A 12,381-nucleotide genomic window follows, 5' to 3' on the forward strand; every position below is an offset into this window, starting at 1 on the left:
CAGTCTCCGCTCTAATTCATCCCAAAAGTGTTCTATCGGGTTCAGGTCAGGACTCTGTGCAGGCCAGTCAAGTTCATCCACACCAGACTCTGTCATCCATGTCTTTATGGACCTTGCTTTGTGCACTGGTGCACAGTCATGTTGGAAGAGGAAGGGGCCCGCTCCAAACTGTTCCCACAAGGTTGGGAGCATGGAATTGTCCAAAATGTTTTGGTATCCTGAAGCATTCAAAGTTCCTTTCACTGGAACTAAGGGGCCAAGCCCAACTCCTGAAAAACAACCCCACACCATAATTCCTCCTCCACCAAATTTCACACTCGGCACAATGCAGTCCGAAATGTACCGTTCTCCTGGCAACCTCCAAACCCAGACTCGTCCATCAGATTGCCAGATGGAAAAGCGTGATTCATCACTCCAGAGAACGCGTCTCCACTGCTCTAGAGTCCAGTGGCGGCGTGCTTTACACCACTGCATCCGACGCTTTGCATTGCACTTGGTGATGTGTGGCTTGGATGCAGCTGCTCGGCCATGGAAACCCATTCCATGAAGCTCTCTGCGTACTGTACTTGGGCTAATCTGAAGGTCACATGAAGTTTGGAGCTCTGTAGCAATTGACTGTGAAGAAAGTCAACGACCTCTTTGCACTATGCGCTTCAGCATCCGCTGACCCCTCTCCGTCAGTTTACGTGGCCTACCACTTTGTGGCTGAGTTGCTGTTGTTCCCAAACTCTTCCATTTTGTTATGATAAAGCTGACAGTTGACTGTGGAATATTTAGGAGCGAGGAAATTTCACGACTGGATTTGTTGCACAGGTGGCATCCTATGACAGTTCCACGCTGGAATTCACTGAGCTCCTGAGAGCGGCCCATTCTTTCACAAATGTTTGTAAAAACAGTCTGCATTCCTAAGTGCTTGATTTTATACACCTGTGGCCAGGCCAAGTGATTAGGACACCTGATTCTGATCATTTGGATGGGTGACCGAATACTTTTGGTAATATAGTGTATGTTTAAAAAAATCTGAGATAATAAAGTGTGTGTGCGCGTGTGCTCTCACTCACCACATTGCTCTCATGCACCTCTGGGTTCATGGTCAGCTGCACTACGAACCACGTAGCATTGCGCAGGATGAAAGCCGTAATCAGATTCCAGTGAATGATGTTCCTAAGGCAGCGGATGCTCCTGGACACACAGAGAAAATTCTTTTAACCCCGTAAATCTCTTAAACTCCTAGTAGATCATCTACAGACTATCAACTCCACCCAGTTCTATCAATTTCACATTCAGTTCATGTTAACTTAATGTGAATAGATGAAATGTTGTGGAGAATCTGTTGATAGGCTGCTTCATGACATAGTATACAGTAGATGTTTTGTAGTGTGTCTGCACTGAACTATCAAATTAAAGTATTACCTAAAAAGTATATGCCTCCTGATTTTGCTATATATGTTTGTGCATTTTTTTAAAAAAAAATCCAGACTCCATGGTGGATGCAAACTTTGCATTCAGCTCTAGATCATTCCATTTTTCCTTGGATATAATTTCCGGACATATAGTGGCCAATGATGCTATTTGGTCATTTGTCATTTCTGCTATAATAATAAAAGCTCTTATAGTTTTTGTTGACAAAATATTTTGGCTTGACTTGCATATTCCTGATAAAAGTCCCATTTGCCCCATTTGTTAAGGTTGAACATCATACTGTAGTACCTGTATATCACAATCCTTGTTAAAACAACACTGAACACAATACGATTTTTGTTGAATTATCAAATCTCTGCATAATCAAGAAGTATGCAGAATGTTATTGATGGCTTACAGCTCACACAACATTTAAAACCTTACAGCGTTGTCCTCTTAGAATAATCAACCTTACCATTTTGTGATTACCCTCCACACACAGGCACACACAAACACACACACACACACACACACACACACACAGGCACACACGCAGGGGCTTATCAGGAACACTTCCCCTTCCTTTCAATAGACCACCTTTGGCCTGTTTTTCTACTTTATTTCAGTGCCGCACAAATGCTGTGGAAATTGGACCCAGGTGGTTGGTAAAGATGTTTCTAGGTTAGGTATGAATGCCTATTGTGTGTGTGTATTACATGTTTAGGTTTCGACAATAGTGGCTGACAAAAAGGATCTAGTATTACTTGTATCTGGTGTTCATCTTAGTGTCAAGTACATCATGCACTGTACATGGCTGCTGTCAGGACTGAGAATTACAGGGTCATGTTTTGTTTTTTATTTAAATTTACAGTAAATATCCAGTTCAAAGTACAAAAAAGAGACAAAAACAGAACAATTGTTCCAATTTTTTTTTTTTTTTTTTTTTTTTTTTTTTTTTACAATACATCCTGCTCTTGGTCTTAAAGGTTAGCTTGCTAAAAGCATATTGTTCAACCAGAAACCAAAGCTGCAGATAAATCCGGTCAGAAACCCAAGACAGGCTTAGCACATTTACTTCAGTATATTCTGGAAGCTTCTCAGGGGTTTCTCTGTTTGTGTCTTCAGGCAGCTAGGATGATACACATCCAAAAAATCTTTTATTCACATGTTTGCATAAATATTCAATCACCATGTTTTCTCTGAAATGAATGAGTAGGTGCTCGCTGTTTGACCTGGTCATGCGGCCAAAAAGTCGATGATGCTTTGAAAAAACAAATCGTTCACTTGTGTACAAAATATATTCTCTACAAATAATAAAGTTAATAGTTTGAGTGTTAATTAACAGTGCATGAGATAGGATAGTATCTCAATACAGCTCAAAGACTTAAGACCGGAATCAGACTTGTAGCTCAAAGATCTTAATTCCACAGTGTCAGGTCTAATGTGTGAATTCGATCATCACCACCACTGGAGACAATTTGGAAATGTTAATTTGTTATTTATCACCAGTAGCTACATTTACATCTAACCTAATACCATCCAGGGTGTTTTCCAGGGATAGACTCTGAATCCACAGTGACCCTAACCCTAATGAATGAATGAATGAATGAATGAATGAGGGAATGAATAAGCATTGTAACTGAATTCTGGGCTAACATGCTGAAGTAATGCAGTGACTGCATTTGTGCTTTTTGTTATATGTTATGAAACTAAATGATTCAGGCCAATTTGTCACATATACAGTTATATACAGTATATAACCTGTGGCTGTGCATTACATTAAATCAGACATGTAGAGTACAGGCTTTCAGTAATATTTTCTTGCAATTAAACAGTTTTCAACTGGAATAAATCTATTAGACCTGATGAAACCTTGCCAATGTTTGAGTCATGTGCATATCTTGCATTTTTCTACACTCTCTTTTTCATACTCTGGATCTTTCTCGGTTGTCTACATACCCAGTGTGCTTTTGAGCTTCACAAAGATCAATAACACACCACAGATCTCGTCTACTCATCTCTTTGTCTCTGCCTCCCTCGCTCACACCCACCCACCCACACACACACACACACACACACACACACAGACACACAGATTCTCTACTTAATTCTGTCAGTTTAAAGGAAAAGAGAGCCTGTAAAAGAGCAAGAGGAAAAGCTTGAAAAACAGTAATAGGCATATCTCACTGTCAGCATGTATGCGTTTGGTGACCTGGAAAAAACATTCACATGGTGAAATTTTGACATTTTCTACTATAAGCTGTTTTGCACATATCTCAATCACAAGTAAAGCTATAGCATTTTAAAGTATGATGGGAAATTCAGAAAATTGCATTTGAAGATTCTATTCCAACTGCACTGAAAGAGAGCAACACACTGATTTACTGATTTCATTCACACACACATATATATATATATATATATATATATATATATATATATATATATATATATATCAGAATCAGAAACAATTTATTGCCAGGTACAGTAAAGGACACTCTGCAGTACTAGGAATTTGTCTTGATGTCAGGTGCAAACACAGAATCAAAGATATAAAGTCAAGGGGGATACAGAAATTAAGAATACAAAAATATGTATATATATATATATATATATATATATATGTAGGCCAGCAGTCATTCCATGTTTTTGTTCTAACCAGATGATTAGGAATCATAATATTTACACCATAAACTAGTTTAAGAGTCCTTAATTACTCTATCTACCAATCCCAAGTGACCAATTGCCCTAATCAACTTATAGAAAAATACATATAGCTAGAATTATAAGTTTACAATGGGAACTGTATAATCACTTTGTTCCTCAGCAGCATCCACATCAGTCTCTTTCTCATCACATGAGGTAAGTCACTCGCAGCAGTTAAACCCTAGCCTTATCGTCGCATCTTCTCCAAATGACCTCTGTTCATGCTAACATCCATGCTAAAATAATCACTGGTTAATTCATTCAGTTTTGTTCTCTTGACTCCAATTTCCAAGCCTTATATTAGGTCATTCGAACATTTTAAAACTTTGTCCACTGTCATCTATACAGAATGCTAAGTGCTCTTCTTTGTTTTGATGATGATGCGACAGCTCAGGAGCATCATGGACAATTTGACAGCCTGTATTTGATTGTAAACTGAATCGATTAGGGTTATGTCCATTACGCTACGACATGTAGCTACCCAACAACTTAATCAAAGCCTGACATTCACTGTGAGAGGAAATTACACTTAAGCCCTATCCAGACAAGATTAAATTTAAATGGAGGTTCTGAGTAATTTCCTATATTACAGGTGCTCCTCTGTGACTATTTCCATCCAGATCGGCCACGTTGATGTTTTTCTCAGGCCTCCTCTGAAAAAATTACAAGCAGAATTACCTACTATTTTGTGCCGACTCAGCAGTCATCCGTCCAGATGCTAATGTCTGTCATTTTGTATGCGGGTGTCACCTCACATTGGAAAAAAGATGTTTGACTGCTGCTACTTGCCGTATTCAGTCTCATAATGCGTGACCCTCCCCCAGATATTAAACCCTTCCTGGGTCATGAAACCAAAAATGGATGCATCGTGTATTCTTTGTGATTCTTGTTGTATTGTATTCTCAAATTGTTGCTTGAACTTAGGTTCGCCCCAAACTGAAATAAGAGCCAGCATCTCTTCTCTACTCCAGCGCGTCTTCGACTGCTTGGACGCCATGTTATAAACGGAGCGTGATCATATGACTGTGTGAAGCAAACATCTGTGTTTGTAGAACACACAACTTTCTAGAAAATTGCTCCTCGTGTGGTCATTTTATTGCTGTCAGGATGTGAGATTTTTATCACTGAGGAAATGTAAAAAATATATTACAGATGTGCTCTTGATAAACTAATTCGGTCCGAATGGGGCTTTAATGAGCAAGGTTTTAGGCATTTTATGCAGATGTCAAATCCCAATTTTGGTCTTTTTTTTCCAGAATTCAGGCACAGCGATATCTTTTGGCTTTTCCCAGACCGCTTCACACATAAAATGCAACACATTATGGAGGAAATATCTGTCTGGTATCCAGTAAGCTCCTTTCTATTCATCTCATTAATAAATAACCATCATGTCCATCTTTTTTATTGAATAATGACTGTATTTTTACAGGAATTACTAATTAGTACTAGGACAGAATTCCCTATACATTGTAGATACTTGGCCAATAGAGGTACTTACAAACATACAGATTACGTTGCAACCATTTGAGTGCTGAGAGAACAGTGAATAGTTTACTGTTGCCATTAGTGGACTAAAGTAATGTGTCTGCATTCAAAAGGAGTGTGTGCGGAGCCCATTAAATGAAGCTGACCAGAGGCTTGTTAAAAATAATTTTACTGAAAATATGCCAAGGATGATGAGCACTAGGAGGCTGCCATTAAACCATGGGGTATTCTACATGTTTTTAAATGATTTTGTAAATTGAACACCCATCTGTATAACATTAACACACTCACACACACACACACACACACAGACTCACTGCTGAGTTAAAGCATTCTCCAGTTTGCTTTGATGTAGACATGAACTCGTGGAAATTCATTTAAAGTAAGTAATGTGTGGGATTTTAGGAAATCAATTAAGATATCAGGTTGCTGAAAAGCCTCCTTTGAAGTCTTTGCCACTAAATTTCATCACAAGATAAAATACAGATAAGCAATTATTTGTGCAAACTGCAGCATGAAAAGAAAAAAAAGGTGCCTCCAGCTTAAACAGGAAAAAGACAATGCGTGAGTGTATGAAAGCAAGAAAACCAACGTGTTGGTAGAAGTGAAGCATGAACAGATAAAAGAGATCAGATTGGTATTACGTATGTACAGTTCTGCATGCACACTTTAATGAATGCAATAGCTCATGAAGAACTAATCACATCTTCACACTGACCTGTAAATGTCAAAGACTGAGACGCGTATGTAAGGATATGGTGGTGTTGGGATGGATAAATTGATGGAAAGTATTCTTAAAAAGGAGAACTCTACTAACAAGAATGCCAAAGATTGTATTAGTGTAAAAAACTGTATTATGGGATGGAGAAAGAGATGGGGTAATAAAGATGTGGAAGAAAAAAATACAGTCCATTAAAATGCATGACTCTAATAATGGAACTATACATAGTAACAGGCTGAATTTGCTCCAAGCCTGAACACAATGACACAGAAACACAGCTCACACACAGCTGCTTGTCCATTTACGACTTCCTTCTCTGGGCTGTTTGTTTAAGAGCATTAGAACAAAGCAGTGAGGAGGCTAACACTGATTTATCCAGCTCTCCAAAGAAAGAAAGAAAGAATGGAAATAGAAATGAAGGAAGGAAGGAAAGAAGAGAAACAAAGAAAGCAGAATGGAGAAACAGCAGTAGACTTACCTGATAATAAATGATAACTAGAAAGAAAGAAAGAAAGATTGGAAATAGGAAGGAATAAAGGAAGGAAGGAAGGAAGGAAGGAAGGAAGGAAAGAAACTGAATTGGAAATAGAATGTAAGGAAGAAGGAATAAGGGAAGAAAGAAACTGTATAAAGGAGAGAAAGAAAAAAGCAAGGTATAAATAGAAAGGAAAAGTGAGAGAAAGAGCATGAAGAAAAGCAGTGGAAGAAAATGAACATGGGAGAATAATGGACTGAAAAGTAAAAAGAGAGTAAGAGTTGTGAGTGAAGGAGAGAACAGGGCCTACAGTGTGCAGGTGCACTGAGTGTGTAAGAGTTTTAATTGACTTCCTCCCTCCTTCCACCCCTCTTTTCTTTCTTTCTTTCTTTCTTTCTTTGACAGACATAGATTGCATAATTCTCATGGAAAGGTTCTATAACATGACGTTTGAAGGAACTCTGTACATTAAGATATTCTAGCAAAATGAATAGAATTGAGAACTAATATAATAAAATACTAAGCTATGAACTGGCAGGAGAAATGGCAAAAGTGAAAAATCAGAATTATTCAAGCCATCATTCAATGCCTGAAAGACTCAGCAAGTCGCTCCTGAGACGCATCCAGCTGGGATACATCAAGCTTGTAGATACATCCAGTGCAAAGTGACAGTGAGGTGGACCATTGGCTTCTTTTTTTTGCTATAAATAAACCCTTGTCAATCAAGCCTGTTTGCTGAAAACAGTTAAAGTGCTAGCCATCTGTGTGTGAAATTGTGTCATGAAGCTGACAATGTAAACTGCTCTGGAGAACCACTGTGTCTTCTGGACCGTAGTCACAAGCACAAATGGATCTGGAGGCATGACTGCTGACAGTCAACCGTGTCATTTCTGTTTACAAGCCATGGCTACAAATGATAAAGTTGGCAAATTGCTTACTGTTGTGTTGATGAGAATGTTGAGTGTGAACCGTGATTTGCAATATAATGTATATTTAACCAGCGCTAGTATCTGATGTACTGACATCCACAATTACATTTCACATAATAATAAACAATGATAATATAAAATAAATAAAATCAATAAAAGTTAAACCTCACTTTGCTTTACCATGAAGAATGAACAAAAGCTTCCAACTGGAAGTCCAGTTTCATGGCTTGTAGTCAGTGACTGTATTGGTGGACATTGTAAAAGGGTTTTAAAAGTGTATGTCGTGTTTACTTTTATTTTTCTGGGTTTTGATGATAAATTAAAGGGTCTGGTTGACAAGGTGACAGTTTTGGACATGACAGTCAACATATCTTACATTAACTACTTATACTTTAACTAAAATGATAGATGATGTCAGCTAGCTAGCAAATGGCTTAGTTAGTCATGACACTTATGAAAATGATACAAATACAATTTAGCATTTTACATATTAATTAATAACGCTGTACTTTCCATTTTGAGTTCTCTGATGTTCCATCTTAAGCTGCACTTCAGTAACATCTCACAGCGTGCATGCTCCCAACATGAACAAGTACAGTGTCTATCATCAATTTGGGCAGGAGAGTGGAGGACCCACTGTCTGAATGGACATATCTACTCCCCATGTTCTGGCTCCAATCTTTGCCAGATGTTAACCAATAAAGGCTTAACTGCACAATGGAAGTAAGTGGCACCATGTTGTCCACTTATATACAGTATACAGCCATTGGTTACAATAGACAGGTTAGTCTCAAGGCTACATACTATTGGTCTTGGTTTTGTCATACATTCAGGTAATTTTTTTAAAGGGATTGTAAATGGTTTTGCATCTCATTAAGTCAAATTAGCTAACAGAATTGAAAATTGTACAAAATGGTGGAAATCCTAGAACTGAATGATGCTGGTAAGTAGGTTATTCTAAATTGCCTTTGCGGGACTGGTGTCCCATATTCCAGCCTTGCTCCTGGGTTCTAGCCTTATTCCACTGTGAATCTGACCAGGATAAAGCAATTCCCAAGGACTGATAAGGACATTAAAAGCCATATTGCAATTCCAATCTTTTCATTGGTTCGTTCATTCATTTTCAGTAGTCTCTTTATCTTGAAGCCTATCCTGGGGACACAAAGCATGAGGCAGGAATACACCCTGGGTGGGACGCCAGTCCATCTCATAGCTCTGTATACACTCATTCACATTCAGGCAATTTAGGGTTGCCAATCAACCTACGGGCTTTTTTAGGGGGGTACGAGGAAACTGAAGAACTAAATAATTTATAAATTTAAAATTTATAATCAGAATTTATATATTTCTGTAAGGCTGCTTAGTGACAGTGTCAATTGTTAAAACCGCTATACAAATAAAACTGAATTGAAAAATTGTATTAAACCCATATTTTATGGCATTTACACAGTTGCCCATTATTTTACTTTTCCCAGTGACTTTTATCATTACTTTCAAGCTTATAGTTTTATACAGTTTAAAAAATGTAACTAAATTTTATTCAGTGAAAATAATGTCTAGTTATGAGATACTGTTGATGAAATGAGAGTCAGCTGACACGAATCAGAAGCAGGTGGATGGAACTGTGAGCTTAATCCCTAGTAAAATTCCAAATTGACAGACAAGAGGACAAAGAATGACACACACAGATCAAAATAGAAAAATAATAAGAATCAAAAACATGAAAGACCAAAATAATAAACAGAAAAAAATGTTCTCAGATTCTTTAACTGTCATCTTTAGCAGCATTTTAACCTGAAGGTATTTTTAGACCATGGTTTATTTGTACTATTTAGAGAATATGTTTTTGATAAAGACAATAAAACACTTCTCTAGGTTGCTTGGGATATTATGGGCATCTTCCAAAATGCTGTAAATGAACATGTGAATGTAAATTGTCTTATCTCAGACTCAGACACTTATGGTTATGGTCTTGGCCTCACCAACATGTTGGTCTTGGTCTTGATTTGGGCTTGGCTTGGTTTCACTTTAGATCATCTTTAGCAGGACCAGCATGCCGAAACCTATAAAACTAAATCAAGTTAAAGTGTGTAAAAAGAAACAGCTGTACACACCAGCTTTAAAGGAGAGCTATATTTGGTGCCAGGCTTCCAAGCTGACATGATGTTTTCACTGTGTGGAATTTGTTAGCTTGTTCAGTTAGAGAGATTCCTTTTCACACTGTGTTTCACATTAAATCAATCTGTCTTTGCAACAGCACAAATCTTTCTGATCTGTTTGTCTAATTACCACAAGAAATATGTGCGTTTACTGTGTGAGTATTGTATCTGTTCTATGTGTATGTAGTGTATAGCAACCACAGTGGCTTGCAAAAGTATTCAACCAACATCACCCCAAGGTTTTATCAGATTTGTCTCAATAACAAATGATAAATACACATACTCTTCCTGTCAGTATTTTAATGCAAACTCATGTTCTCTTACAATGAATGGCTTGAGTGCAACCTTAATGCAGGCAATACCTCAATTAACACCATCCCTACAGTGAAATATGGTGGTGGCAGCATCATTCTCTGCGTTTCATCCTCAGAACATGGCCTTCTTGTCAAAATTGAAAGGAGAATCGATGGAGCAAAATACAGGGGGATATTGCAAGAGAACCTGCTTCAGTCTGCTAGAAAAAACACTAAAACTTGGGGAAAACTTCATCTTTCAGCAGGACAATGGTCCCAAACACAAGGTCAAAGCAATGCTGGAGTGGTTAAAAAGAAAAAGGTGAATGTTCTACAGTGGCCAAGTCAAAGTCTAGATCTGAATCTGTGGCAATTTCACTCAATAATCCTCCAACCAACCTGAAGAACCAGGAGCAAATCTGACAGGAAGAATGGGTGAAAATGACTCCCAAACAGTGTGCAAAGCTGGTATGAACTTACCCCAACAGACTTAAAGCTGTTTTCTATGGCAGCAAACGTTGGGTCTGCCAAGTAGTAATCTGAAGGGATTAAATACTTACGCAAGCAACATTGTTCAGTTTTTACTACATTTTCTGCTGCAAAATATTGAATTTTGACTTTGGAAAAAAAATACTTGCTGGACCAATCTGTCATTTGTAATCCAGATGAATCTGATGACTTTTAAGGGGGTAGACAATAGAGCAGGTTCTGCATGTGACCAGGGACAGCTGGCTGTGATATTGAATGGGAGGGCAAAAAAAATATTCTACCTACCAGTTACTCACATTGAAAGATGGACATGGACCACCATTTATGCTTCCTATTTTTTTAAAGTCAAGTTTCTGAAGTCCATAATCATCTCATTTGAATAGCAAATATGCTAAACAGTAGGGCTGTAATGAAGACCGCCACTGTCAAGTCCAAATCCAAGACCAGGACTTGCCGAGCTCGACTTAAGAAGAGTCATAAGGGGGTCCAGGCCAAGTCAAGATCGAGTCCAAATGAAAGCAAGACTGAATCAAGATTGAGACCTAAAACCATCAAAAATGTTTTGAGGCCAAGCTTCTACTTAAACTAGTTGGCTTCATTCATGCATTTGCCAATGATTAGGTTATGTTTTCTAGAAGAGGGAATTTGTGCAATGCAAAAAGGAAAGACAACACAAACATTACTCTCAATCGAGACCATGACCATATTTGGTGAAACCAAAGACCAAGACCAAGAAAGTCCAAGCACAAATGCCAATAAGCCCAAGACAGAAAAAGTCTCGACACCCCTAGCAAACAGAAAAGCTGGGTTTGTCATTAGCCAGCTCTTTCAGTCAAACCACATAAAATCTATGGTTCTGTCATTTGCCCCATTGGGTAATTTGTACTTTATTGGACAAGTGCTTATTTTAATTCTAGGTTTTCTCCAAAGGCAACTTAATGGACACTAAACCCAACTTAATGGACACTAAATTTAGGGGGTGTTTCACTTTGTGTAATCACTTGGCATGTTTGTCAACGCTAGGCTTTGTGAATCTACAGTCTGGGCTAGAAAGAAATCAGCCTTTAATTCATGCATATATTTATTCTTCTGACCATTGGTAGTCCTGTTATTTTTGGTTCAAAAAAAAAAAAAAAAATCGGCTTCAAGGCATATGTTACCAGGAAATAAGATGATCTTTGTCCTAGTTTTTTTTTCCTGAAGAGAGGAAGAGCTTATCCCTGCTAGCTTATTTATACTATCCGGCCCTGAGTATGCCCAATACACACTGTTGCTCTCTCCAAAGCTCTGTAACATTTATCCTCAGTAAATGACCCTGATCATTTATTAAAGTCTCCTATAAATGCATTGTGTGTGACCTATTCGACTGCCCTCAGGCATTCCCTTGCTCTTTCATCTCCCAATGCATCCATGCAGTAATATGATGTATAATCAATGTTCACTACCACAAACAAAAACACATACATGTATTCCTGTGTATGGAAGAGCTAGGTTATTTATTGGCATATATGGATCAAGCTGATCAAGCTATGGGAAATCCATTTCAAATTTATGTGAGGTAATGTCAATGTTAAAATGCACAATATGAGCAAGTAGGTTCAGATCAATGGATGTAAATAACTTGTAATGATGAGGCGCCAGTGGAGGGATTAGGACGTGCAGCTGTAGTTAATGGGGATTTGCAGGAGACATGCATTTCAGGATGGTAGAGCACTTATGTGAA

At 38.1% G+C, this 12,381-nt stretch overlaps 1 protein-coding gene across 1 annotated transcript in view; it reads right to left on the minus strand.

Moving 5' to 3' along the window:
* The window catches only part of crhr1 (corticotropin releasing hormone receptor 1), a 153,671-nt gene that overhangs the window by 34,185 nt on the left and 107,105 nt on the right, over nucleotides 1-12,381 (minus strand). The window contains exon 7 of the mRNA XM_026917177.3: nucleotides 1,062-1,182. Within this exon, the coding sequence (XP_026772978.1) occupies nucleotides 1,062-1,182 (121 nt within the window). The remainder of the gene's footprint in view (nucleotides 1-1,061; nucleotides 1,183-12,381) is intronic.

Source organism: Pangasianodon hypophthalmus, chromosome 13 (genome assembly GCF_027358585.1).
Source record: "Pangasianodon hypophthalmus isolate fPanHyp1 chromosome 13, fPanHyp1.pri, whole genome shotgun sequence".
Taxonomy (NCBI): Eukaryota; Metazoa; Chordata; class Actinopteri; order Siluriformes; family Pangasiidae; genus Pangasianodon; species Pangasianodon hypophthalmus.